The sequence below is a fragment of the Chiroxiphia lanceolata genome, chromosome 29 (genome assembly GCF_009829145.1).
Source record: "Chiroxiphia lanceolata isolate bChiLan1 chromosome 29, bChiLan1.pri, whole genome shotgun sequence".
Classification (NCBI taxonomy): domain Eukaryota; kingdom Metazoa; phylum Chordata; class Aves; order Passeriformes; family Pipridae; genus Chiroxiphia; species Chiroxiphia lanceolata.
In genome coordinates this window covers 2,371,627-2,398,921 of record NC_045665.1, presented here as the reverse complement: position 1 = coordinate 2,398,921, position 27,295 = coordinate 2,371,627, and the positions used below count along the sequence as shown (strand labels likewise).

Genomic DNA, 27,295 nt, shown 5'->3' with positions numbered 1-27,295 from the left:
ACAAGCCCAAAAATCACGCACAAAAACCATATTATATATGGCTGACAATATGCTGAAACACTGACACCAGTGTGTGAAAATCCACGTGTGGCTAGCAGGAGTGAAATTCACTGCCAGAAGCAGAAGTAAGGCTGTGATTTTGTCACGGCAACCCTGGAAAATAGTTTTGGAGCTCCAGCTGCTCATGATGTGCCCTATGCCTCTTTGGGGCTGAGCCTGAAGAAGCAGAGTTTAAACAGGGATGTTCATCTGTTGGAAGGAGGGAGAAAACTATCCCTCCAAATGGGAGAATTCCTCGAGTCACTCAGCAAGCTGTTTGGGGCAGTTGCTCCTTATGTTTTAAGTGGCCTTTTGGTTCCTCCTTGAGTAGGTGCTCACAGGACATGCGCCATTAACACCTCTGCCAGTGACCGTTACAGATTACATACCTTAAAGCAGTTTTCCTCTTTGTCCCCTTACCTGTTGTTTTGCTCTCCTTCCCGTCCCTCCTCTTCAGGGCTGGCCCTGTGTGATGAAGTCAAGGACATCCTGAGTGAGGCTGAGCTCCCAGACCTGAAGGCCAGCCTCCTGCTCCCAGAAGATGTGGCCCTGCGCAATCTCCCCCCTCTGAAAAATGCACACAGGAGGTTTAACTTTGAGCAGGACCGGCCCATTTTCTCAGCAGTTGAGGAGGTGAGTTGGTATAAATCCTGGAAAAAAATCAGACCTGGATTGTTGTTTTATGTAGTTCCTTTTCCCAGCACTGAGGGCCCGAGCAGAGGTTTAGGATGGGACTGCTGATGTTTCTCGAGGCTGTCTTGGGTTGGGGAAGCCCAGACTAATGGCACTCCTGAGCACTCTGGCCAGCTGTCAGCTTTCCTGCTGCCCCCTCCTGCAGTCTCTGACCTGAGATCAGAAACATCCATCAGAATTAGCAGTATAATAGCAGTTCCTGCCTTTTCCAAAAGTGTGAGCTGTGGGTCAGAGCTGTCTCAGGCTGCAGCCCCGTGGCCACTGACTGCCTGTTCTTCCTTGCAGTCTGTCGTGCGGATCTGCTGCATTCGGAGCTTTGGTCACTTCATTACCCATCTCCAGGGCAGCATCCTGCAGTTCAACTCGGAGCTTGGGATCTTCATCAGCATAGCACAGTCGGACCAAGACAACTTGCTGCACCAGGCCCAGGCCCAGTTTCACATGGTGAGTTGGCAGAGGTGGATGAATTTTCTGTGCTTGGCACAGTTTCTTGTAGGTTACTATTAGGTTGTAACTGTAATCACAGATCTTTGGGGGGAGATGACTGTTCTGCTCCTTAAACCTACTTTGGTGTCCCCTTTTCACCCTGGTTTTGGAAGTGTCAGCTAATGTCAGCTGGTGTGTTTCCTGCTAACTGATATGGAAGTTTGGTTTTGCAACTAGGCTGCAGAGGAAGCTCGTCGGAACAGGCTCATGAGAGACATGGCTCAGCTTCGACTGCAGGTAGGAAATGCTGGTTCCAGCCTGAAAATCAGCAGAGTTGTGGCTGGAATGTCAGAAACTGGGAAGGGAAGGGGGAACCCTCTGCTCCCATCCTACACAGAGGCAGTAAGTTCATTCTGCATAGACTGAACTGTAGAATATCTCAAGTTGGAAGGGACCCATTAGGATCGTGGAGTCCAATTCCCTGCTCCTCACAGGGCTACCTAAAACTAAATGGAATGCCCAAGAGCATTGTCCAGGCACTCGTTGAGCTCTGGCAGACTTGGTGTCATGACCACTGCCTTGGGGAGCACATTCCAGGGACCAGCCGCCCTCTGGGGGAAGAAAGTTTTCCTAATGTCCAGCCTAAACTGTTCCCCTGATGCAGCAAGAAACTGCAAATGGAATAAACCATTTCCTCATGTCCCATTGCTGGTCATGGGAAAGAGGAAATCAGCACCTCCCTGTTGCTGACCCCCATGAAGACAGGGTAGGCTGTGGTGGGGGATCACCCTCAGCCTTCTCTGCTCCAAGCTGAGCAGGCTGAGTAACCTCAGTGGCTCAAGTTTTCACCATCCTGGTCATTCTCCTCTGGACTCTCCCTAATAGTTTAATGTCCTTCTTATATTGAGGTACCCAAAACTGCTCCCAGTACTTGAGGTGGGGCCGTGCTGGGGCAGTGCAGAGTGGGACTGTCATCTCTCACTGACCCTCTGCTGCATCCAACCCTCTACTCCGTGTGCTGGGAGGTTGGAAGGGCCCGATGGAGCTTTGCAGGGCGAGTCTTGCCCTTTTTGATGGTTTGTTTCAGCATAAATATGAAGCCAGTGTCTCTGCATCTGTGTTTTCAGCTGGAGGTGTCTCAGCTGGAGGGAAGTCTCCAGCAGCCCAAAGCACAGTCAGCCATGTCTCCTTACCTTGTCCCGGACACCCAGGCCCTTTGCCAGCACCTGACCCTTGTCAAGCAGCTGGCCACCAGCGGGAGGTTCATAATCATCATCCCTCGCACAGGTATGGGGACTCCACGGCAGGTAACTGTGGCTGCCTGCCCCTGTCCCCTCTGTGCTGGGAGCAGACCTCAGGGGCCCGGGTGGTGGCTTTCCCTCCTCCTTGACTTCGGCTGGAGCAACTGCAACACCATTTCCAAACACGTGTTTGGAATCCAACAGAGTGTGTTGGAGAACAGCTAGGGGGAGAGAGGTCCTGTTCTCCCTCCACCTGCAGCCATGGCTGCTGTGTACCAGAGAGAGTTCTGTGGAATGGGGAATACTTGACACCTCTGGATTAGTTTGCAGAAGTAGAACTGTAAGCAAGATGGTTTTCTTTCTTTTTTTTTCTTTTTTGTTAGTTATTGATGGCTTAGACTTCCTGAAAAAGGAGAACGCTGGTGCTCGGGACAGCATCCGGTACCTGGAGGCAGAGTTTAAAAAGGGAAACAGGTGAGAGGGGGAGAGGGATGTGATTTACCCTTTCTTTTGGAATGAGTGGGATTTGAGGGGGAAGAAAACGTCAGTGGTGGGAGCAGGATGTGCATCCCTTGGAGCAGAGTGAGGAGTGGGTCAAGGGAAAGCCAAACTTCAGGAACAGGAAGGTGGTGAAGTAGCAGATTTGGCACCTGGTTCTCCAGATGTGCTGGCAGTTGTTGCTCAACTGTGAAGTGCAGCTGCTTCTGAGGAATGGGGGAGTTACATCTCTGTCGCTGTATGAACCAGAGCAGCGCCCTTTGCCACTGCACTGGAAGCGCTGGAAGAGCTGGACTGTGCCTCGGTGTTCTGCAGAAGCACAAAGAGCTGTGAGGACAAACTGCATCTTTGAGGCCCATGTTGGGGCTGGTGGGCTTTGAGATGTGGTGCTGTGAGCAGGGATGATGGTGAGGCAGGGAGGTGATCAAAGGGATTCACAGGGGATTCCTTGGGCAGGCCTTTAGGTGTTATTTGGATTGGTAATAGCCAGTAAAAGACCCTGAAGCACCTGGAGGAGCTGCTGTAGGGCACTGACTTTGGTCTGTGTGATGGTCTCCATGTGAGCTCAGAGACTCTGCTCTCTCCTAGGTACATTCGTTGCCAGAAGGATGTTGGGAAGAGCTTTGAGAGGCATAAATTGAAGAGACAAGATTTAGATGCCTGGTAAGATTTCAGCATCTGGAGGTCTCTGAGCCTGGTTCCCAGCAGACAGGTGGCTTTGGGGAGAGGTGTTAGCACTGGAACCCATTATAGAACTTGTTCTATGTGAGTGTAGTGGGTTTACCCACCTGGACACACTAAAGCCACTTTCTCACTCCCCTCTGCAACTGGACAGAGGAGAGAAAATATAACAAAATATAACAAAAGATTCATGAGTTGAAATAAAGACTGGGAGAGATCACCACTGTCACGGGCAAAACAGACTCAAAGTGGTGATATTCGTTAAATTTATTACTGACAGAATCAGAGCAGAAGAATGAGAAATAAAATAAATCTTAAAAACGTCTTCCCCCCACCCTGCCCTCCTTCCAAGTTCTGCCTCCTCCCTGCCCAGCGGCACAGGGAGGTGGGGGGTGGGGGTCATGGTTACTTGTTGTTTCTGCCATTGCGGCGGGTCCGTCCTGGAGTTGGCTGGCATTGGCTCTGCTGGACATGGGAGAAGCTTCTGGCAGCTTCTCACAGAAACCACCCCTGTAGCCCCCACATAACCAAAACCTGGCCACACAAACCCAATACAGTGAGTAATGATGAAATTCCCTGAAGTTAGGGACATCCATCTGCATGTCTCACATTTAGTACTTTTGCTCAGAAGGGTCTCAGAAAAGTCCTTTCCAAGCAGATGTGATCTTCCCACTAACCTTCCCCTCTGGTTATCTTTTCTGGCAGGAATCTCTATAAAATACTGGACAGCTGCAAACAACTGACAGTGTCCCAAGGGAGTGGAGAGGACGACACCACGGGAATGGTCACCATCATCACAGGCTTCCAGCTGGAGGACCCAAGCACATTTTCGGTGCCCATGCAGGTCAGTAGCTCTTTCCTGGCTGAGCTGAGCTGTTCTGCTTCCTATCAAGGGTAAAATATGATTGATTGACAAGATTTTTTTTTTTTTTTATGTTTTCTGCCTTTCTGCCTTGGCTAATAACTTCCCTGGGTTTCCCAAAGTTAGCTTGTAAGTTGAGATTCCTTTTTCCTTGAAAGTTCCTTGGTTTGTCATGCTCTCATGGTACAGAGTATCCGGGAAGAGGTGAGAGAATTGAATTTCATGTCTGTGCAGGCCTCTTGTGCCAGAGCAATGAGAATTGGGAGAATTGGGCCTTCCAGCCATGCCAGACTGCTGGAGAGTCCCCAGTTTGGGAACGGCAGTTGTCTTGACAAGGCAAGGAAAAAAATAACTGCCTGTTTTGTCTGTGTTTGCTTGCAGTCTGCCATCCAGGCAGCCGCCAATGCCAGTGTAGAAATAAAAAATGTTCTGGAGTTCTACAAGCAGTGGAAAGAGATGGGCTGATGGTCAGAAAGGCATCGGGTTGGTGAACCTTTCTCTCCCCCTCTCGGAACGTGCAGCGTCTGACCGAAGGAAACAACAATCTGGGCGACACTTAGACACGAAGAAGCAGCAGCAGCAGCAACAGTAACAAAAATACCTACCCAAACGAATTAAAAAACAAAAAAAATCCAATGTGGGCACGCACACAGACACCCTCCACCTGCATCCTGACCAGACGGCTGTACAGCTCCGATGGCGCCAACTGCTCTGAGAGAGGCCCCTCGGCACCGCCGGGGCAGAGCTCTGCCCTTCTCCCAGTCGGCAGAGATGGGCGAGAGACGGGCAGTCTTTCATCCCCCTCCTTCCTCCAAAAGCTTGCTTGGCCAGCAGAATGGGCCGGTGGTTCAGAGCGTGGACTTGACTTCAGCGAAACCAAACCAGCATGGCGGAAACGGAGCCCTCCAGCTTGGGAAAGAAGATCCAAAGAGTGTTTTACTCTTGTTTGGCAATCTGGGGACAGGAAAGCAGATAGTCTTTTTTTTTCTTTTTTTTTCCCCTCCTTTGAATTAATTATTTTTCAAGGGACTTTTTTCCTTTTAATTCTTCAGTTTTATATATATAAGTAATATTAAAAAAAACAGGAAAAAGAGGATTTCCCTTGGGGTTCTGGATACTCTTCCAGTGTCAGAGAGAAAAGGAAACAATTATGCTATTTAAAAGGGGGGGAAAGCTCTTAATATAATTTTTTTTGTCTTAGAACAAGCATATTTATTTCCTTTCCCAGTCCCCAATGGAGCGGGCTCAGTGCAAAGGGATGTGGGCCTGCAAGGAGAGAGCAGCCCCATGGTGCACATCCCCCTCTCCCTACGAGCCACACACTTCACGAGCGACATGAGCTTGGCTGTGCTGCTCCAGGGAGGCCACAGGACTCTCTGCCTTTATCCCCAGTCTCTCCCACTTTGCTTCCAACATTAGACCTCGGAGGAAAGGAGCAATCCAGCAGAGTGGCTGGAAGAGAGAGAAGAGCCAGGTGGGATTTAAACACCGATAAGGCTCAACTGCTTGGCTTGAGCACTGCAACCCTGAGATGGAGGGGACGTCTCCAAAGAACCCAACACCTCTTTTTTTGTCTTTTCTTTTTCCCCCCCTTTTTTTCCCTAAATCTTGCAATGGAGTGTGGAGGAGGAAGGAGGATCCCAAAAGCCATTATCTTCTGCTGGTTGTTCAATGCACCACTGCTGCTATGTCATGCTAGAGAGGGCTGCAGAGCTGGAGCATTTGTGTCCCCCCTCTTCGTGTCCCTCAGGGCCGGCAGAGGCAGTGCCATGACCGCCACTGCCCAGGAGGACCAAGCTCATGGACCATTCCGTACTTTTTGCATCCCAGACGGGAGGGATGATGCTACCTGGACAGATGCTAGAAGAGCTGGTTCCCCAGAGGACCCGTGAGGGACCTCACAGACCTCCATCCCAACAGCATCTAACGCAACCTGTGTCTCGCACGTTGTCACTCACCGGCGCTTGGACGTGAAGTCGCGGGTTCCTCACAGGGCAGTGGGAGAGGGGCTGGGTGGCCTCTTTGTGCTCCCTCTGCCTCCGTGTGCCCATGGAACAGATGTCTCCACCCACATGAACCAGCAGCAGCTATGCAAGTACAAACCACTTGAGTCTTCTACCTGTGTGTGTTCTCACACGAGCCAGCCAGAAGCTGCTACAGCCGGGGTGTAAGATGGGAAGGCAAGTCACATCCTCCAGTCTGTGTGGGCTCTGAGCACAGTGTGTTGTACTGCAAGGGCAGGATGTTCCTTGTTTTCAGGTAAAAACTAAGAATACCAGCACAAGTCCCAGAGGATTCATTTCTTTTCCAGTTCCAGCTCCTTTGCAATGCAGCAGAGGGAAATGCCAAGCTCCACAGTTCAGGTGGATCCATCCCTGGAGGCTGACAGGCGGGGGTGGGGGAGGGACAGGGGTTTCCCTACACGATTTTCCATTTTGCAGCTCTTCCTGAAACAAAGTGCTTTGCTTGGCTAAGCCAAGGAAAGGACATACACAGAACAGCAGGTCAAAGACTCTGGCTCACCTTGGAAGTTCTTGGGGATCTGAGATGGGCTGTGAAACTCAGTCACTCTTCCCTCCAGTGGTGGTGTTTGTGTAGCTTATTATTTCTGTTTGATGGGGTGGGAAAAGAGAAGGGAATCACCTTGTGAGACATGGTGGAAAGCAGAGGCATCACCCTCTGCGCCTCAGCTGATATGCAGAGTGCTGCTCTTGTAGTGAAACACTCCTTGTCTGGTGGGGGCCTGGCTCGAGGGTGTGGTGGGCTCTGCTTTTTCTTGCTGATAGGGAACTCCCCTGATCCTGAGCACAGCAGAGCCGTCTGGGAGTCAGCTGGGGCTGAGCCTGACTGTATGTGTCTCCTGAGAGCCCTCGCAGTTGTCCCCCAGCCGCGCTTGGGGTTGGTGAAGCTGCAGTCAGAGCAGTGAGGAGCTGGGGGTACTGCTCAGCTTCGTTCCAGGCTGGTCATTCCCTTGGTCCCAGCCGGATCTGGAGGGGAGGGAAGAGCAGTGCAGGCAGTGCAGCAACCCAGAGGGAATCCCTGTCTCACTGGTGGCAAGTGTCTCAGTTTGTGCATCTCCCAGAGCTGTGCAGGATGGGAGCTGGGAGCCAAGTGCCGTGGGGTCAGGGGCTGGGGCTGGAGGCTGGGGCTGGCACAGTGTCCTGGGTCACCAAGGCCTCGTTTGGGCACAGGGCACAGTTTAAGAACAAAAGTAAATAAACTCAATTTCTGTAACCAGAGTTTGTGGAGCTACCGTGAGCCCATGCGAGGCCACATAGCAAAAGCAGAGGCTGTCCTTAGTAACTGCTCTTGTTCCCTCTCCAGAGTGCGTGGCTGTGGTTGAGAACCTGGTGAATGGTTTGGGGATGCATGTTCCCGCTCAGATACATGGAGCTTAAAAAGCAGTAGACTCCAAAGCTCTGGAGCAGTGTGACTGCAAAGCGGCCTCAGGGCGATGGCACGTGGGGTCCTCTGGCACACATGGTCTTCTGAGGGGGCTCAATGTGTCATCTTTAGGGTTGGGGTAAAGGAAGGCACTTCTCAGCCCCCATCCCAGTGCTTGGGATGAGCTGGAGTTTCCTCCCTGGGGATAAATTGCACAGATCTGCTGTCTGAGGGCCTGTACCTGTTTGCTCATCCTGGGATTTGGTGCATCATCCACACCTCAACAGGGCCCCGAGCTGGCACTGGTGTCCCTGCTCTGGGGTGGTGGTCATTGATGCAGAGCAAACAGGACGGTCTGTGGGAGGCTCCATGTATCCTGTGGCTCCTGTGCGCTGTGGTGGGGTCTCCCTCAGACATCCCCCAGCCTGTGCATCCCAACCAGAGCTGTGAGCTGCCTCACCACGAGAGCATCGGGCAGGTTGGAGACTGCAGGCGCTGCCACAGCTCATCCCTGCAGTGCTGCTCCTGCACTGACTCCAGGCTTGCCCAGACCAGATCCAAGCCAGTTTCGTAGCACCCGCTTTGCTGGGAGGGAGGGCAAATGGAAAAACCATCTTGTGGGCCAAACCCAAGGGTTTTCATGTGTTTTTGTGTGTTTCTTGGGTTTGGTTTTCTCTTTGTTACCACCCAGTTGAGCTGTTGGGGGTTTTTGGGGTGACCCCATGCTGAGAGGATGTAGGTCTGTGGTGGCTGAGGCTGGCTGGGCTGTCCTCACACCGGGGTGGACACGACCGCTGGTGCTCATTGGGCTTCTACTCTGTGGTTTCATGGGCTGTTTGGAGCAACTCATTCCTCTGTTCCCATCTTTGCTGGGCTTGAGGCCACCTGCAGTGCCTCGGGTTTTCTCTTGCATCTTCAATTTAGGGTTCTTTTCCTTGTTGGCACGCAGCAGCGCTGGCCCAGCCAGCGGGGGGGGGACAGGGTGGGCTGGCACAGGGGCTGTGTTGCTGGCCCTGCCACTGGCAGCGAGAGGACTGTTGGTTCGAGGCAAGGGACAATCACCTCTCCTCAGCCCTCCTGTGGCACACGGGCCTGCAGAGCCAGGGGGTTTCGCTCTCGCTGGGGGACGAGGGGGCTCAGGGCCCAGCTGGGCGAGGAGGGGCTGGGGCTCGCAGCATGTGACAGTGGTCCGAACACATTGACTGGCTTAATAAAATATGAGATGTTTGTACCTCGTATCCTGTGGTCCTTCCCACACCATTCTGCCTTTCCTGTGCAGCCCCAGAGTTGGCTACATTCTCTGTCTCAGAATCTGCCCTCAAATGTGTGCTTTGCTGACCAAACTTTCTGCTTTTCAGGAAAAAAATGCAGGTGGATCCTTCCTTGTCCTTCTGATGGAAATAGCATTTCCATTGCTGCCTCTGCAGTTTGGAATGAGTTCACCCTCTTTCCAGGATTCCACGTGCTGCTACCACAGGAATACCTCTGATCCCCGCAGAAGAACCCGCTGTGGCTCACTGGGAGCCTTCGCAGCTTGGTTTTACCAGGGGAGGGGGGAAGTGTAAATTTTTAAAATATGTAACTTTTTGGTGTCCATTCCAGGCACTGGGCACAGTGGGTGGGCTAGGTCCCACTGCACGCTGATGACAAGGGAAGCTGGAGAATGTTTTGTAGGGGGAAAAGAAAATGAATCGGTGTTCCCTTCCCTGTATTCATTCTGACTCACCAGCAGAGCTCCCTGATTTGCTCTACTAGTGGGAAGCACCGAGCCAGGCACCGACATAATTCCCTCTCCCTCTCCCGTTCTTTGGAGGCTGCCAGCGGTGGGAAGCTTGGAGAGGGGGGTTGTGAAAAGGCAAATCCGGCTTCAGTCCCCAGTGAGGGAATGGGCTGTGGGTGAGACGTGCCCTGTGTCCCAACACCGCCCTGGCACAAAGGGACTGTCACTGCTGGCTCCGTCCCCTCCACTGGGACTGGGAACATCTCTTCCAGCTCGGGAGGACTGTGCCAAGAGGCCACCGGCATTCCTGGCCCTGTATAGGCTGTGGATGTGCTGCTGACCCCATAACAAACCCTGAGCCTTCGTCATCAGTCCCTACAGGCAGTGTCTTGCTGCAGGGGTACCATGGGTGGGAGTTTGTCCCATGCCCTTTGCATGGGAATGGACTGAGGATGAAATTGAAACAGGAAAAGGTCACAACACTGGTCAGGGGCTGGGACTCCTGGTCCTGCTCGTCGGGGAGCCGAGTCCTCAGGGACCCCAGGAGCTGCCATCTCTCCAGCCTCCCTCACAGCCCATTCCCCTCTCTCTCTGTGCCTCCACTTCCCCCTTCCCCTGGCAAGACGTGTCATTCCCCCGCCTTGAACCCTGCCTGGGTTTGCTGTGCTTATGCAGGTTATTTTGGAGGGACTGTTCAGCACCAGGGTCCGCATCCTGGCGTGGAGACCCCAAACCCTCCTACAGGCCTCCTGCCAACACTACTGGGGACCCGCGGCTTCCCCTTGGCCGGAGCTGCTGGAGCAGCAGAGACCTGCTGGTGTGGACTGGCCGCCGAGTCCCGGGCAGGCACAGGGTGGATTCAAGCTGCTCATGCTGTGCCCAGCACCCAACACAAGCCCTCCGGGGGTCAGTAAATCCCCAAGGATGGGGACTTGGAAGGCACTGATCCCGCTTTCAGCTCAGCCCTCCGCCCCCTCGAGCAGTGGCTCCGTCCAGCTGCGGTGCGGAGCCTCTGCTGGCATCACCCCCATGGACTGAGCCAGAGCCGCCACCAGCCCTCCTGCTGCTGCCGGGCCAGTTTTGTTTCCCCAGACTTTTGAGTTTTCCACCTCTCCCGTCCCAGGTCTCCTCTGGTGGGACCCAGCTGGGTGTTTATGAGAGTCCCTGTGTGGACTTGCACTCGGATCCGTCGCCTGCCCCAGCTCTCTCAGTTCGGTGGCAATTTAAGATCCGGTGCCCGGAGCCACTTTGCAATGGCCCCTCCAGCGGTGGAGGTTCCTGTGCCCTCATCCAAGCCCTGCAGCACACCGGAGGTAACTCCCCCTGCACGGTGAGGGGTCCTGTCTCCAGGGTATTTGAGTGGGCTCATCTCTGCCATGGTGGCCTTGCCCTAAGGCTGCATCTGCCCGGGACATCCCCAGGGCTGGGAGCCTCCGCGGGGATGAGGCAGGATCTGGCTCTTTCCTGCAGCCCACCTGACAGCTGCCAGCACCCACCCATGGCCCCACCATGCTCCCCCTATCCTGGGCCTGGGATCTTGATCTTGCCTAGCCTGTGGCTCTCTGAAAGAGTCAGAGAGTGGACTTTGCTGGGCACAACCCTGGAAAAAAGCCGGGAGCCTTCTACGGCGTGTCCGTCCTGGCTCCTGCAGCCCCGAGCCCCGATCCCTCCCCGCCCTAAACGCCGCGGCCCCGGGATGCTGCTGGTAAAGCTGCCTCAGATCTTCAGGGTCCGCAAGGTGTGACTGGGGGAAGGGGGCTCTGCCGCCAGGATTCTTTCCCCAATTCCCTCATTCGAGGTGGGAAATCATCTGGACTCCCCACCCAGCCTTGCTCCAGCTGGGAGATACTCCCAGCCCACCCTGCCTCAGTTTTCCCACCCACCATAACCCCACAGCAGATCTTGGGCTGCCCCACCCTCCCTGGGATGTTCCCTGACCAACCCTAATGTCCCCACAGATCTTCTGGGAGAGTGGGATCATGTCAGGATAGTGGCACCCCAAGAGCTCAGCCCATGGCTGTGCCCTCAGCTCCTTTCAGATGAAGAACGAGACAGTTGCATCTGGGCACACTTCCTGCTGACCTGGTGGGGATGGGACAGGGATGGAGATGAGGATGGGAATAGGAGTGGTGATGGGTGTGGGAATACAGGATAGTGACAGGGATGAGGATGGAGATGGGATGGGGACAGAGACAAGGATGGGAGTGACAAAAGGATGGAGATGGGAATGGGGGCAAGGGACAGTCATGGAGATGGGGACAGGGCTGGGAACAGGGCTGGGGGTGAAGAGGGGATGTAGATGGAGATGGGGACAAGGAGGAAGACAGGGACAGAGATCAGGAGAAGGAACTGGGATGGAGCTCACCCCAAAACATGCTCTGCCCTCACAGGTATTTCGTGTGGCACTTCCTGGTGCTCTCCTCCCTAGAGCTCTGCCAGGAGCCCCACCCTCAGCCCCTGCTCGTCTACCTGCTGCTCTGCCTCTACCCCTTCCCCTCCAGCTGCACCCACACCTTCAGCTCCATGTCAGCACCTGCCTGCCACATCTGCTGCTTCTACAGTTGCAGAGCCCTCAGTCCCTCTGGCCTGGGGGAGCTCTGTGAAGAGGGGCTGGCACAGGGGTGTGGATGGGGCAGGGAGCTGCCAGCACCTCGATGTTTGCCTACAGTGCCTCCATGATGGTGAACCACTGAGTCGGCAGCTTTTGGCACTGATACTTTGTCCTTTGCTTTGAACTCCTTTGTCTGCACTGGCCTCTCCTGCTACTCCCAGTATGTTTGGGGTAAGGAAATTGGGGCTGGAGGTTTCCTCCTTCTCAGCTGTGGGGTCCTCTTGGTGGTTCCCATTGCTTAGGCCCAAAGCCAAGGTGCCAAGCTGCTGGAACATGTCTGTGTGTCTCTGTGTCTGTGCCTGTGTGTCCATGTCTTGCTGCAGCATGGCCACTGCTCGGTATCAGCCCCAGGGGCTGCATGCACAGGGCTGGAGGCAGAACTGACAGGTTTGGGCTCAGGGAAAGGTGTGGAGGACTGGCAGAGGCTGCAAGTGGTGGGAGCAGAGGTTGATGGGGTTGTCCCCAGTGCCCTGGCTGAGCATGGGCCAGTGGTCTTGTCCCACAGGACTCCAGGGGCTGTGGCAGGAGGTGAACTGGGAGATGGGTGCAGGAGGTGGGTGGTGAGGCCCTGGCACAGGTTGCCCAGAGAAGCTGTGGCTGCTCCATCCCTGGAAGTGTTCAAGGCCAGGTTGGACGGGACTTGGAGCAACTTGTGATAGTGGAAGGTGTCCCTGCCCATGGCAGGGAGAGGTGGAACAAGATGAGCTTTCAGGTCTCTTCCAACACAAACCAGCTGTGATTCCACGAATTTGGGGCAGGGATGATACATCACCCTACATGGGGACTCAGCAGTGTGTGCACGTGTTTGTGTGTGTCAGGGTTAATGAGTAATTAGAGTGGTTTGTGACAGAAGCCCCGTAGCTGGGCAGGGTGCAGGACCCTGGGGTGCACAGAGAAGCCCTGCTGTCCCCCATAACCCCACGCTTGAGAGAAGCAGCTTCAAAATAAAATGGAATAATGGTGGTGCAGCACTGGGTTCCTCATTGCCAGGGACAGGATCCAGGTGTGGTGACATCATTCCACCGTGGAGCCTGAGAGGGGACAAGGAGGGGGTCCAGAGGTCCTCAGCCGTGTGGGGTGGGGGGACATGGGGCACGTCCACTGAAGCCTCCCATTTCCCACCCCCCCCAGCCCGGGAAGGAACTGGCTCCACAATATGCATTTATTTCTTTTCAGGGCTAACAGAGAGGGTGTAAAGAGGGGGGTGAGGGGTGCTCAGAGCTCAGCCCCTGCCCCGCAGCGCGGCCAGAGGGTGGCGGGGGCTACACGAAGCCGTAGTAGCGCCGATACGCCTCCTGCAAACCGACCTGGTCGGCCAGCTCGTCACAGTCGGGGTTGAGCTCGCATACCTCACGCTTCGCCTCCAGCGGGTCCGGCGGGGCTGCATAGACGCTGCTGAGACAGACGGGGGACTCAGGGGAGTGTTGGGGGGTCCCGTGGGGGCTGGAGGCTCCTGGAGAGGGGCCGAGCCAGCGGGGACCCCCTCAGTGTCACCTGGGGGCTGTGAGCCCTGGCCCAGGACCGAGCACTACCTGCCATAGCCGTAATTCCGCTTCTGCCTCTGGACCACCTGGGCACTGGCACGCCTGGAGATGAAAGCTGAGGGGACAGCGCAGTGAGTCAGGGGGGTTGTGCCCCCCCGTCCCTGGGACAGCGGGGGCAACATGGCCGTGGTCACTCACCTTCAGAGCTGGGAGAGTCGTCGGCGCTGGTGGAGCGATCGGCAGCTAGAGGTGACAAGGAGCAGTGGGTGGGCTCGGGAAGGTCCCATGCAGGCTCCTGCCCTCACTTCACTCCTCCTTTGGAGGCTCAGACCCATCACTGAGACTCACCAGCCTGTCAAAGGACATCCTGCTCCCCATCTCTCTGCTCCAGCCCCGTACCCTCGCTGCCCCAGGGCTCAGCAAATCTCCCTCAGTCCCTTTGCTCCCACCAGAGCCTTTCCCAGGGCACGGCCCACCCCCAGCCCCATCATCCCCGGACTCACGGGTACCTCTGCGGCAGACGCCGAGGGTGAGCAGGGCCAGCAGGGTCAGCAGCACGAGGGGCTTCATGGTGCCTCCCTGCACTGGGCTTGCTGCACCCCCGGCTGCCTGAGTGGATTTATAGGGTGCTGCAGCCCCAGCGAGGGGAGGCCACAGCCCCACCAGGGTTATTTCCAGCACATCCGCTGCGGCCGGAGCTGCCAGAACAGATGGCAATTATGGTTTGGGATGAACTTGGTCCCCTCGTGCCTGGCCAGAGCCCACAAAGGGAGGGAAACACAGCCCCAGGCCAAGGGGGATTTCCTGGTGGGCCCAGCCCTGCTGGCCTGGCAGCACCCTGTGACCCCTGGGACAGGCAATGGGGCACTGGGAAACTCCCAGTCCCCCACTACCCTGTCCCCCTTCCCACTGCTGGATTGCAGCAGGCTGCTGCCACACCAGTACACTTTCCTGACAAAACCTGTGGGGTTTTCCTCCCTGTGCAGGGCCAGTGAGGACTCGTTGGCCCATTTTTTGGGGACCGGCACATGCTCCTCTTGTGGTAGTGTTGTGCTGTGTCCCAGGAGGAGGGCAAGCAGGTAGGTGCCTGTACCCTTGGTCTCATGCAGCTCTCCCATGTCACATCCTACAGGCTGCATGGCCAGGGCAGCAGCTGGTCCCAAAAGCAGGACCTGAGAGAGGTCCAGCATCTCTAAAAACCCCCAAACAGGGCTTTTCCAGAACAAAATTAGTGCTTCTGGCCCTGTGCAGGGGAGTGGGACAGCTGGACCAGCAGAACTTCTCGCATCTATCCATCCTTTCACATGCTCCTCTCCCCCAGACCCCAGCAGTGTCTGGGTGCTCACCCACCCCCAGTTTGCTCCTGTTTAACTCCAGGAGGGCTCTGGGCCATGGGATTCCTTGGGGCCGCTGGGTGAGATTCCTATTTGGGATCCTGACCGCTTTCAGATCCTATAAATCCCAGCCCTGTCTTGAAAAGCGGAACTGGAGGCTTTGGGGTGGAGGAGGAGGAGGAGAGAAATGCTGACCCTAGAGCCTGTCAGACAAACCCATAAAGTACAGAGTAAGTGGGCCAAGTGAGCCAAGCCACGAACAACAGCCCCAATTTATTCAGATTCCAGCGCGGCGAGGGGAAACTGCAGCAGCCGCTCCGTCCAGGGCTCTAATTGCAAAGAGGTCAGGGCGTGGTGCAAACGGCTGCTGCTGCTCTGGGTTTGTCCCAGGGCACGGCCTCTCCCTGGGGATGTCCCAGACAGGTGACCTGGAACCTGCTGCCCTCAGTGGCTGCCGGACAGGGCTGCCCCCTCAGTCCTCGGGGGACTTTCCTCATTCCCTGCCCAGCCTCAAGGGATGACCTTTCCTCCACGCTGAAGACACTGTCGTTCGTGGGGCTTCACCAGGCAGATCCCGGGAACCCTCACTTTCCCAGCCAGGCAAACTTCCAACGAGGCCATAACAGACAACTCCAGATGGGTAAAATCAGTTTGGTTCCAGGAGGTTCCACAGGGAAACATTAAACCCCCTGTGCCATGAGCCCATGGAGCTGAGGCAAGGCCGTTCCAAACCCTGCACGCCAACAGCACATGCCCAGATCCCTCATGCTGCTGGAAGGGGAGCAGGGTTGGAGAATAACTTGGGAAAACAAAATAAACGGCAAGGAGGGACTTGGAGGAGCTGCTGCCACGTCCGTGAGCACACGGAGACTGAACGAACCGGCAAACACGGGCAAGAACATCGGCTGCCTCACGGGCTGTGGCAGCTGGAACCTGCCCTGGGCTGCATGTGCTCCTGCTCCCAGGCTCCTCAGGCCTGGCCATAGCCCAGCTTGGGGCAGAAGGCACTGGTTTTTGTCTAACATGCAGCTAAAATACCTACAAGGCCCAAAATGTGGCTTTAGTAGCTGGAATCAGGGCTGTCACAGCAGGGAGGGACCAGGTGAGCATATAGACATACTCTTGGGACTCTCCTCCTTGTCGAGCAGAGCGGGGAATAGGGAATTGCCATCTGTTTCCAAAGATCCCAATGTATTCTTTTTTGTTTCTTCACCAAATCTGATCAGATTGTGCCAGCTTTTCCAGTCCCAGGGCAGTGGCCTGATGGGGCAGTTCTGAGTTTGGGGGGCTGAGCACATCCCACCTGGGAGGCTCCCCACGGCCTCACTGGGGCTCCTGGAATGTCGTGATGAGCTCTTGCTGCTCTTTACCAATCGCCTGGAAGGGAAACAACACGCAGAGCTCAGCAGGATGTGGCTCCCCACTCAGGGCTGAGTGTGTCACACACACTGCTGTCCCCTGCACACACAGAACACAACCCCCTCCTCTCCGGTGGGAACAGTTCATATCCCACCCAGTGCAAAGGGAAAAGCACCTGAGACGTCCAGAGAAAATGCCCAGGCCTCCAGTTTCAGCAGGACTTGGCTGCTGGGGAGGCCTTGGAGAAGTGGAGGGTTTAAATGTCGTTCACCAACTGGGCACCATCGAGCCTCCGTTGGGCTGGTGCTGTGAGGAGAAGAGTTTTATCTGTTTTTACCTGCCAGGCTTGTTTGCGAGCCTGGATGAGCTGCTGCAGCTCTGCAATCCTGTCCCGCCCCGCCAGCACAGACTTGGCCACCTTCCTGTTCTCCTCCTCCTTCTCCCCGAGCACCTTGCGCAGGTAGGAGTGGTGCTTCAGCAGGTAGGGCACCAGGGCACTTCGGACATCCTCCTCCGGGATCCCACTGGGGCGCCTGGGGACACACCGGCACCTGGAGCAGCCGGAGAGCAGCGATCCCACCCAGCAGTGCATCCCCCACCCCCAATGTGACCCCGAGCTGCTGCCAGACCGGAGCAGCTCTGCAGCTCCTCCGGCACCGGGAGCCAAGGACAGCCAGAGTGGGAACCCCCTGGGAGGGAATGGGGAGTTCCCCAAACCCAACCAGGAGCAGAGGCCTGGAGCAGGCAGGATGTGATTCACCTTCCCAACAGAAACACAACCCCCTGATGCTGCTGGTTCACAGCCCTGGCCCATTTCCAGGGTGGTATCCGCAGCACCTGCCGAGGCATCGGGCCGGGGGCCCAGAGAAGCTCTGCTGTTGGACAGGAGCTGAGCCCAAAACATCCCATCAGCCCTTCAGATCAGCCAGAACTGGGTTTTCCGCAGAGGCACTGACCTCCCTGTGTTGAGGAAGCTCAGAGAGATGGATCTCTGACCCAGAGAGGCACAAATTTAACTAATTTTTGGGTGGTTTAGGCCCAGTGATGTTGCTGTAGAGAGACAGCAGGTTTCAGACCCTCCCTGCAGCATCCAAATGTCACCCAGGAACCCCACATTGCCCCTGCAGGAACATGGATCCCTCTGCTCCCCATCCGTACCACGCTGGTTCCTTCCGGTCCTTCGCCTCCTCCACAATCTTATCCAGTGAGTTAAAAAGCCCCTCCAGATTCCCTTCGTTTTTTATCTCCTGGATCTCCTCCTGCAAGGGAAGGACATGAGGGGCATTCAGCAGGACCCAAACACAGGCACCACTTGTGAGCCCTCGTTGGGCGTGGAACCAAGGAATGGTCTGAGTCAGAAGGAATCTTAGAGCTCATCCAGTTTCACCCCCTGCCATGGGCAGGGACACCTTCCACTAGCCCAGCTTGCTCCAAGCCCCATCCAACCTGATCTCGAACACTTCCAGGGATGGGGCAGCCACAGCTTATCTGAGCAACCTGTGCCAGGGCCTCCCCACACAGGGAATGATTTCTTCCCAATATCCCATCTAACCCTGCCCTCTGGCAGTGGGAACCATTCCCCTTGTCCTGGCACTCCCAGCCTTTGTCCAAAGTCTCTCCAGCTTTGCCCTGGATGAAGGCTCCATCCTGGGAATCACCAGGGATTCAGTCTCCATCCCTGGAGGGATTTAACAGACGTATGGATGTGGCACCTGGGGATATGGGTGATGGCCCTGGGGGAGCAGTTGGACCTAATGGTCTTCAGGCTCTTTTCCAACCTTAAGGATTCTACAGCTCTTTCAGGGGAAGACAGAGAAGTTTGGGGAGCTGCCTCAGCTTTCTGCTTTTGCCATTCAAGAAACGCATTTGCTTCCTTTAAAACCGACGCGTTCAGTGCTTTTTTCACAGGGAGTTTGAAGCCTCTCTGGAGACTCCAATCCCCTCCGCAGCCCCCCGGGCCCGCTCCCCCCTTCACCTTGATGGACGACTGCAGCTGAGAGATGAACTGATCGTAGATGCTCCTGGTCAGCTGGGGCTGCACCTTGTAGAAGCAGCGGTAGCAGCTGGCGAATCTCTGGTAGCTGCAAGAGCGAGGGGTCAGGGTCAGGGTCAGTGTCGGGGCCGGAGTTCCGGCAGGCGCCTCCCGGCCGTCCACGGCTCCCGCCTCACCTCCCGGCGGTCACTAGCTTCTCCAGGAACGTGTCCACCACGGTGGAGAACACGTGGGCGCGGCCTGGGGCCGCGGGCACGGCCAGGCCAGCGCCGCCATCGCCCTCAGCTGCCGCCACCGCTGCCGCGCCTCCACGCCGCCCGCTGCCGCCATGGTCGCGCTCTCGCACCGCCGCCCGCCGCCTATTGGCTGCCGCCCCCGCCCCCGCCGCTCCCATTGGTGGGGGCGCGGGGCTCCGCCCCCGCCGGCTGCCAGCGCGGGAAGGGGAGCGCGCCCGGGGCGGAGGGGCAGTGGGCGGGCCCTCTGCCTGTGGGCGGGGCCCGATGGTGGGCGGGGCCTCCCCATGCCGGGCCCGAGCGGCTCAAACCCAAAACGTGTCAAACCACTCCCAACAAAATCACAGAATCACAGAATCAGCTAGGTTAGATATAGCCTCATCAAGTCCAACCTTTGACCTAACACCACCTTGTCAACGAGACTGTGGCACTGAGTGCCACATCGAGTCTATTCTTAAACACCTCCAAGGACAGTGACTCTATCACCTCCCTGGGCAGCCCATTGTAATGTCTGGTCACTCTCTGTAAAGAATTTCCTCCTAATATCCGACCTAAACCTCTCCTGGTACAGCTTAAGGCTGTGCCCTCCTGTCCTACTGCTGGTTGCCTGGGAGAAGAGAGGGACCCTCACCTGGCTACAACCTCCTTTTAGCTCTGGGCCTTGAACCAGAGCAGCAAATCCTTCCTCTCTCTCCCAACCACCCTGGAAACACCCTCTTTCCCTGCCCCTGGGTACTCAATCTTTTAATTTAAAGTGATCAAGCCTGAAGAATTCAGCAGGAGAAGTAGCCAAGTTCAGCCCAGAGAGACAGAGAGAGACAGAGAAAGTGACATTTCCCTTTGCAAGAGCCAACCAGAACCAACCCTGTGTCGTCAGGGGGGGTCTGAGCCGATGTTTCAGGTGTTCCATGTACTCTGGCCTCTCTTTCCATTGTGCAGCCACTGTCACCGCTTTCTCAGGCAGGTCAGGTTCCTCCTAGTCCTACTCCAATGGCAGAGGGCAAAAACCCAAGTAAGCACAGCTGTGACACAACAGAAAGCAGCAGAGTCCTCCCCCTGGCACAAGTACTCACACACTTTTAAACTCAGACTGGGGTCTCAGAAGTTTATTACTTGTCAAGATCTTTGCTGGTTATGAGAGAAACATTAAGCTCACGAGTGTCTCCCCATGCCGGTGCCACCACCCCTCCATGCCACACACCAGGACTGGCCCCGCTGCCCTTGGCAGGGTCCGACTGTCATTGTTCCTGTTAATATCGGTGTTAGTCCCACTGTGGTGTGAGAGCAGGGACACCGTCCCCTTGGGTCCCTCCCTGTGAGCTGGGGTGCTGCTGTTCTGTTTTCAGAGCAGAATCTCCTAGTACAGCAAGAGCTGACTGGTGTCAACTTTTAACCACCAACAGGCAATGGGGCAGGTGCAGAAGGTGCTGCTGCAATAGCTTTGCCTGCAGTCCCAGCACCTGCTGCCTTACTGAGCACTGCAGGAAATAAAGGTGGGATGAAGAGGCCTTTGATGACCCAAAGCCCCATCACAGCACTGCACCTTAGAACTCTGTCCTTCAGCACAGAAGTGTCTCCCACCACAGCACTCGTTCCGCCTCCGGCAGACATGGTGGCAAATCCAATCCCTGCCGGGCGGAACCACGATGCTGGGATGAAGGGCAGAGCCACGCCCAACGAGTCCCAGGGAAGAGACAGCCCAGAAGAGCCCAGCAGCAGCCACAGGCCAGCAAGATCAACACCTTGACCAGAATTCCTGGTCACGGCAGCAAGAGGAATGGAGGCGGTGCATGTCTGTGACCAGAGGTGGATCCCACACCTCCTGGACACGGTGAACTGGGATGAGCATCACGTGTGGGCTGGCAGCATGAGGCAAATCCCAACCACCCAGAGCAGCACAGTGCAGTCAAACAATCCCTTCCCTCCCCCTCCCCAAAGAGCAGCCTCTGGTTTTATCCCCAGAAGCTTTTACCTGGTAAAATATACAGACCATAGCTCAGGATTCTGATCCAGCAAGTGTGCAAAGCATTGTCCTTGCCCTTCCCAAACAGGATGAGCAGGATTTAAACTCTCAAAGTACTAGCGAACCATCACTTCTTATTCAATATGAACATACCAGTCAGGTTTGAACTGGATCAAAAGCCAGCACAAGGTTTTCCTTCCCCACCTTGCATCCAGTTGTAGCTCAAACCACATTCAGTTCTCATCTGGCTGCTGGTAGCACCACAATTGGACACTTCCAAACTGCATTTCTTTGTGCTTAAACTAACTAAAGGTGGGAAGTGGCCACAGCCACCCTGAACATGCAGGACTGACACATCGAACAAGGCCACAGACAACCACTCAGTTCCCCAGAAATCAGAATAAGCTTCCCTAAAATAAAAAAAAATTAAATATCAACAGATTAAAAACACAGGTTAGGTGTCAAAACCGCCATCAGCTAATTCCAAACAGTCAGCTGAGCTCCTGACTCGCCTTTGGCCTGCTCGCTGTTTGGAGGATGAGAGACAGGGAACATTTTCCAAGAACATACAAAAGAAGTATGTACAGATCTATTCAAAACGCGGGAAATCAGGTCTGAAGTGGTTCCAGGTTACTCTTGTCTCACACCTTCTTGAAATAAATGCGGGTAATTGGAGAAGTCATTTGTCTATTCTCTGCTTCCACCTTTCCACAGCATAACTGCCACCAGAGCCATCCCACTGGAGGGACCCTGCTGCAGGCTGTTGGACTCCCCTCCTCAGAAGTTTGGCAAAGATTAAATAATTTAAAGAGAATAAACTGGCTTTTTGCTTCAGCCAGTAAGTCTTTAATTAAAAAAAAAAAGGAATTAATAACCTGCCAGGATGCGTTCACACACACCTGGAATAGACTGTCCCAGGCAAACAGCGTTGCCAAAGGTCACAGTTGATGGTTTTAAGCAAAAACCAGCAGCAGAGACTGTATGACACTCAAATCTAAAGAGATGAAGTGCAGTTGCTCCTGCGTCTGCCTTGTGCTGTGACCACCAGCCAGAGAAAAAGGCACAGCAGCTGCGTCTCCTCCTGGGCTCTTCACCCCGTGACAGTCCGAGCTCAGAGGGTTCACAAAGTATCCCTCCCACCAGCTGCCTCTACCAGTGCCTCGAGTCCACCAGCTCCGGGCGGAGGCCTCAGCTTCTTCAGCGTCTCCTACCCCACCACGATGACAATGGATGGAAGGAGTGGCTGAGATGATGCGGGCGGAGAGGCCTTTATTCAGCCCCCAGGGACCTTCCTCTGCAATGAGCTGTTTGAAGGTGAGGAGATGGAGCTCTTGCCTTCTACCTGCAATGCCAGAACAGACATTCACAGAGCTGCCAGACTGCACGCTGGGGCTCTGCTGCAACTGAAGACTCTGGAGACTACAGATCTGCCCTCCAACAACCTTTTCAAAGGAAAGCCCATGGAGCAGGCCAGCCAGCCCTGCCAGCCCCACTCCCTGGATGCTCCTGCTATCACTGAGAGCTAATTAGCGGGTGATACCCAGGATGAAAGGCCCAGGGAGAGCAGAGGAGCAGCAGCTCACCTGAAACCACAGAGATCAGAGAGCCAAGGCCGAGCCCCACCCCACAGACATGCCAGGCAGGCTGAGCTCTTACCTGGACCCGAGCCCTGTACCACGTCCATGGGGGTTGGTGAGTGTGGAAGCTGTTTGCAGCTGCAAGCGGCCCTGATATCGCCTGCAGGAGGAGGTGGGGACAGTCCTTAGGAGTCAAGCTTGAAGCTGCTCTGGGAACAGGAGAGAGAGGAAAGTTTCAGACTTTCAATGGCTGCTTATCAGTCTTTAACTCCACTCCCTAATTCCAACTGGTTTGCAGTGGGCAGAATACTGATTTACAGCCTGACACCTCTCCCATGGAATCTCCAAGCGGTGCTGGCTTCCTACAACAATCAGAAAAGCCAGCACAGTGCAAGGAGCAGGACTCATCACCTAGGTAGCCATGGGACACTCCCAGTGCTCCGTCCCACAGTGTCCCATCAGCTCCCACACTGGCTTCTTAGGCCTATGGGGCAAACCAGTCAGAATGAGCTTTCCATGTTCCCAAAACAGGTATGGAAACACCTATCCCTTTAGAATGTGGGGGAAGCCTTTAGACAAGGTTCTATTGGAAGGTGTCTGCAAAGATTCACACAGGAAGCTGTCACCAACAAGCACACTGTCCAGGAGACATCCCTAGTATTCCACTGTGAAACTCTAAGGAGAAAAGCACCATGTAGTGCTCATTCCAGATATCCTCACTCTGCTCCTGCTACTGGGCCAATGGGATTTGAATCTCTCACACTTGTATTGCTGAAGTTGTACAGAAGACAGTCCAAAAGCCCCGTTATTTTTTGATAATGTGGAGGGCTTGTGCCTGTCTGACAGGAGGGAAGGAAGTGACTCTTTGACCTGGAACGACGACTGGAAGCGGGGCCAGCAGTGCACTTTGAGCCCAAGGAGGGTTCATGACCCCTGGTGCTGCTTTCGTCCAGGGACACAGGATTGGGAAATGTAGCCAAAGTAGAGGCTCATTGACAGCCGAGGCTTTCGTTTCCCAACATCTTGATGTCCACTAAGAAGACCAGGGAAGAGCAAACACCTGCCAGCAGAGAGCTCCAGTCTCTCCATATCAACTGCCCTCCTTTGAGGTCTTTTGGCATGACAATCTTACAATTAATACAGTGGATTTTGGTCTTATAAATTGTTGATGTGGAGAGCGAAGGGAGTGCTCCCCACAAAGTTCAGACTGGACCAACATCCCAAGCTGCCACTGCCTTTTAAATGCAGCAGGGATGAAGAACCAAAGCTCCCTGTAGCTACCATAACTCTGGAAAGCAAATGTGATGTTCAAGACACCTGGATTTTGAAGAACAGGTGATCTCCAAGATAAACTTGGATAAGCCCAGTACAGCAGAACTAAGCTACTCATTACCATCACTTTTTGGGCAGAAATTAGGTAAATACAAGCCTAAAAACCACTGCAAAGCTGCACTGCAGAAATCTAAAGGATCATCCCAGGAAGAAATAACCCTTAGCTGGCCAATACCTTTAGTCTTTGGGAACACCCTAAGGAGTACCATGCTGAGCCACAGAAAGAGAACATTCTACTAAGTGCAGTTTTTCATCACAAGACTTGGTGCTGGTTTTAAAGCTACACAAACTGAAGCAAGACCTGACAGACACAAACCCACAGAAGACTTCGCCTTTGTCTCTGCCTGTTGTTTGCTTTGCCATGAGACTGGGGCTCTCAAAGGCCTTTTGCCACTTATGAGATCCATGAGATCCCTGATCCCTGTGAACTGAAAGATGGATTATACTTACACGGTGGCTCCAAAACTCTGCCCAACAACAAATGAAGGCCTTCCTCATTTGCAGGAAGCATTATTTGGGATTGGGGGTAGAGAAAGTTAAAGCAGACACATCAAGCCCCTCTTGCCTAGAGCTATCCAGTTTCAAGTCATCTGGCACTCACACCCCTCATCTTTATCTCTGCATTGAAACACTGCTGCTCTGTTAAACTTCCACCCAACACCTGGAGAATTTCCTTCACACCAGATATAGCTCTCTCTGTCTTCATGCATGTTCTGCTCCTACCCCAAGAGAGAGAAAGCAAATTATGCTGGATCCAGAGTGTCAGAGTTGATCTGAGGGGCTTTTGGGTCACCTGGGATAAGATACATTTACAAGTTTCCTTTCGACTTACCAGCATAGAAGTGGTAGAAGGGCCACCAGACTGCACTGTTGGGAATATAAGTGAGCAGCGAGGCCACGTAGCCTCTGTAGAAGCCTCTAAAACCATCGGCCTTGAAAATCTGTACAATGATGTCCTTGGTTTGACCAAAGACCAGAAGCCGTTTGCCATCGTGGCTCTGTACCTTGAACCTGCCCATCTTTCCCCTTTCCTCTGCATCATGAGGTGCTGGGAGACAACATCGATGGGCACTGTGATGCTCTGGGCCACCAGGGAGGCTGAGCCGCCAGCCACCAGCGACTTCACGGCGTTGTTGTTGTTGTAGCGCGACACATACTTCCGAGTGAGCTCGTATGTTGTCACATAGCACTGCCCCGAGATCAGCGTGAAGGTGTTCACCAAAAGCCACGGTAGAGCCCCGGCCGTCCCTTCTGTCCGCAGGATGTTTCACAAAGGCATCAAAAGTCCCGTTGTAGAGGCTCTTGCCCTTCTGAACCTGCAGCCGTGTCCGGATGAGCGTGAAGGGGTAAACGCTCACCCGGATCATACATAGTCATGCAAATCCCAAACACGTAGAATTTCCGCTTGTCCAAGTGCTCCCACTCAATGATGGGGATGTTGCGTTTGTCCTCCATGGCTCCTCAGGGTGTGGGAGGAGAGGTCCAGATCTCCCTCAAGGTAAAGAGCAGATCCAGGCCTAGCCCTCCAGCCTTGACTGACCAGATGGCAAGTGCCGGCACCTGAAACGAGAGACACCTTGGGTAGAAGACAAAGCCCCCGTTTGCTACAGGCTGCCCACATCACCTCAGACTGTGCTGACTGTCCTCAAGCACACAACGAGCCCTCACACAGCACTGTGCCAGCAGAGCAGAGGGACTGTACACCTCGGGAGGCAGGATCCTACCACGTGGCTGGGTGGTGACACCTTCTCATATGCTCCAGCAGCAGCTCGCACACATAGCAGCTCCCACCACAGCCCACCACTGCTCCGTGCAAAGTAAAGCTCCAGGTTTTGGGAAGCAGGTTGAGAGCCAGAGGATGAGCACCACTCCAGCAGCACACTCCCTTGTCACGGACACACAGGATCACGGATTGCCAACCAAAGCAGCTTCTCCCCAGTCATTCCGGGGCTGTGATGCTCCAGCTGTCAGGACGTCATTTCAGTTCCAGGCTCTGTACAAAGAAGAAAGTGACAAGTTTCTGTTTGTGTTCCCAGATTCCCTGCACAAATCAGACACGTTTCTTGGGCATTTCCATTCTGATCTTCCTAAAGCTGGAGGATGATGCAAGCCAGGAAAGGGGGATGAGAAAGTTGTGAAAAGAGGAACAACAGCAGGAAAACAAGGCCAATGCAATGAGCCACGTAGAGTCTCCACGTTGATGACCAATACCCTGAAAAGAAAGGGTTAAATCACAGCCTAGGATCTCTCTTGAGCTGCTTCTCAGCTACAGAGCAAAGTTCATCCTCCCTTCCAACACTGCTCCTGGTCTGCTAACCCCCCCCAGACTGTCCCCCCTTCCACCACTGGCCATCTCCAGAGTGCCAGAGGCAGGGGGAGGAGAGGGAGGTGCTGGCTCAGCCTCCTCCAGCAGACCCTTCCCCTCAGGAAGCCTCTAATTCTCTGGGAACCCCCACACAGGGAACAGGCAGCAAGAGAAGGGCAGCTCAGGAGAGTCACGCAACACGACAGCGATCATTTCACTGCCTGCAAGGGCTTCTTTCCACATCAAAAAGGCACCTTGGGTGTTAGGGAGTAACAGATCACTAAAACTTTGGGGAAGGGCTTGACTACAGCTGGATCACAGCTTACATTCCAGGTGCTGGCAAATGGTTTTCCTGTGTGCCCAGGCACGACCTGAGCTGTCAGAGAGCAGAGCTGCAGTAAGGAGTGGGAACTGGAATGAGGGGGCCCACAACCTGACAACTAAAAGCAGATTGACCAAGTGAGAACTCAAAGGGAGGGGCAGTAGACCACCACACATCGATTTGAGGGCATTTTACATTTCCACAGTGCCTAAAGGGGCTCCAAGAGAGGTGGAAAGGGACTTTGGACAAGCTCTTGGGTGACAGGACAAGGAGGAATGGCTTCCCACTGCCGTAGGGCAGGGTTACATGGGATATGGGGAAGAAATTCTTCCCTGTGAGAGTGGTGAGGCCCTGGCACAGGTTACCCAGAGAAGCTATGGCTGCCTCATCCCTGGAGTGTCCAAGGCCATGTTGGATGGGGCTTGGAGCAACCTGGTCTAGTGGAAAGTGTCCTGTGGGACAAGATGAGGTCTAAGTTCCTTTGAACTCAAACCAGTCTGTGATTCTGTGAGAAATGTCTCCCCACTGCAGCCTCTGTGGAGAGCTCACAGGGTCCAGAGCCACTCAGTTAAAAGGCAGTAACAAAACAACCGGAAATTATTACCTCTGGCACAGAGAAGAAACTACAGTTATGAAATTACAGCAGGGGCAGGGGTGGAGGTGCCATTAACTGACCATTTCGTTGCCTGTCTGCCAAGAAAATATTCGCTGACAGCAGCAAACAGCATTACAGGCTGTCACAGACAGGGCAGTTAAAAATACCTAAGGGCACCAGGTCCAACACTTTTACCAATGCAAAGAGAACTACTCTTCATCCTCACAAGCAATTGCCTTGGCAGATAAGGCACACAAACACCATGGCCTGGCTAAACAAAGCCAGGATTGCTTTAATTACAATTACAGCATTACTGGGTTTGCTAAGAGTGCCATGATTAATTCACAAAGCTTCCTGCCCAGGAATTATCTGCAAACAGAACCTATGAAACAGGACTTGGTTCTTGTTAAGTAAGTTAAGTTAGTCTCACTAACTCAATATTTTATTAAAAAAAAAAATAAAGTCTGGTCAATGCAATTTCCTGGTGAAGCCTGAGAGTTTAGTCCATACTCCAAATTCCTCTGCCACCCAAGGACAGAAACAAGCTCCCCATGGGAAAGTGAAGGACTGCCTGCAAAAAACATTCTCATTGCTGCAATAAGGAAAACAAAATAATAATAATAAAATATCCTTGATTTTATGT

At 54.3% G+C, this 27,295-nt stretch overlaps 4 protein-coding genes across 7 annotated transcripts in view; 1 reads left to right on the top strand and 3 right to left on the bottom strand.

Moving 5' to 3' along the window:
* SMG5 (SMG5 nonsense mediated mRNA decay factor) overlaps window positions 1-23,156 on the top strand; it is a 44,424-nt gene extending 21,268 nt beyond the window's left edge. For 2 of the 3 annotated variants that reach the window (XM_032712888.1, XM_032712889.1), the window contains 8 exons: window positions 497-672; window positions 1,018-1,176; window positions 1,396-1,455; window positions 2,286-2,445; window positions 2,783-2,873; window positions 3,486-3,560; window positions 4,284-4,422; window positions 4,822-7,674. In XM_032712888.1, coding sequence (XP_032568779.1) covers window positions 497-672; window positions 1,018-1,176; window positions 1,396-1,455; window positions 2,286-2,445; window positions 2,783-2,873; window positions 3,486-3,560; window positions 4,284-4,422; window positions 4,822-4,905 — 944 coding nt within the window. In that variant the 3' untranslated portion in view covers window positions 4,906-7,674. Of the gene's footprint in view, window positions 1-496; window positions 673-1,017; window positions 1,177-1,395; window positions 1,456-2,285; window positions 2,446-2,782; window positions 2,874-3,485; window positions 3,561-4,283; window positions 4,423-4,821; window positions 7,675-23,144 lie in introns of those variants that run through there. The other variant, XR_004361094.1, reaches the window with a different exon arrangement.
* On the bottom strand, window positions 13,337-15,114 carry BGLAP (bone gamma-carboxyglutamate protein). Of its 2 annotated transcripts, none has more exons than XM_032712892.1 (4): window positions 14,149-15,114; window positions 13,838-13,882; window positions 13,688-13,754; window positions 13,337-13,550 (listed from the first exon to the last, which is right to left on the bottom strand). In XM_032712892.1, the coding sequence occupies exons 1-4, from the start codon at window positions 14,207-14,209 to the stop codon at window positions 13,418-13,420; spliced, it is 306 nt and encodes a 101-aa protein (XP_032568783.1). In that variant the 5' UTR covers window positions 14,210-15,114; the 3' UTR covers window positions 13,337-13,417. The 2 variants fall into 2 exon arrangements, with proteins under 2 accessions (XP_032568783.1, XP_032568784.1); XM_032712893.1 differs by having other exon boundaries at window positions 13,337-13,547.
* On the bottom strand, window positions 15,228-18,719 carry PMF1 (polyamine modulated factor 1). Its single transcript, XM_032712875.1, has 5 exons — window positions 18,502-18,719; window positions 18,308-18,413; window positions 17,491-17,591; window positions 16,670-16,865; window positions 15,228-16,350 (listed from the first exon to the last, which is right to left on the bottom strand). Exons 1-5 carry the CDS (start codon window positions 18,717-18,719, stop codon window positions 16,297-16,299), a joined length of 675 nt encoding a protein of 224 aa, XP_032568766.1. The 3' UTR covers window positions 15,228-16,296.
* Window positions 19,652-24,995, bottom strand: SLC25A44 (solute carrier family 25 member 44). The gene is given in 6 exon segments (XM_032712890.1): window positions 19,652-21,863; window positions 22,178-22,258; window positions 24,263-24,454; window positions 24,457-24,694; window positions 24,696-24,797; window positions 24,799-24,995. Coding segments are annotated over 6 exon segments (1,089 nt in total). The 5' UTR covers window positions 24,886-24,995; the 3' UTR covers window positions 19,652-21,474.
* Window positions 24,996-27,295: the final 2,300 nt, after the last annotated feature.

Coding starts and splice junctions, on each gene's coding strand:
- BGLAP (XM_032712892.1), bottom strand. CDS start 14,209: ATGAAGCCCCTCGTGCTGCTGACCCTGCTGGCCCTGCTCACCCTCGGC. Junction 13,883..14,148: donor CCTCGGCGTCTGCCGCAGAG/GTACCCGTGAGT, acceptor TGTCACCTCTAG/CTGCCGATCGCTCCACCAGC. Junction 13,755..13,837: donor CGACTCTCCCAGCTCTGAAG/GTGAGTGACCAC, acceptor CTGTCCCCTCAG/CTTTCATCTCCAGGCGTGCC.
- PMF1 (XM_032712875.1), bottom strand. CDS start 18,719: ATGGGAGCGGCGGGGGCGGGGGCGGCAGCCAATAGGCGGCGGGCGGCG. Junction 18,414..18,501: donor AAGCTAGTGACCGCCGGGAG/GTGAGGCGGGAG, acceptor TCGCTCTTGCAG/CTACCAGAGATTCGCCAGCT. Junction 16,351..16,669: donor CTCGCAAACAAGCCTGGCAG/GTAAAAACAGAT, acceptor TTTCCCTTCCAG/GCGATTGGTAAAGAGCAGCA.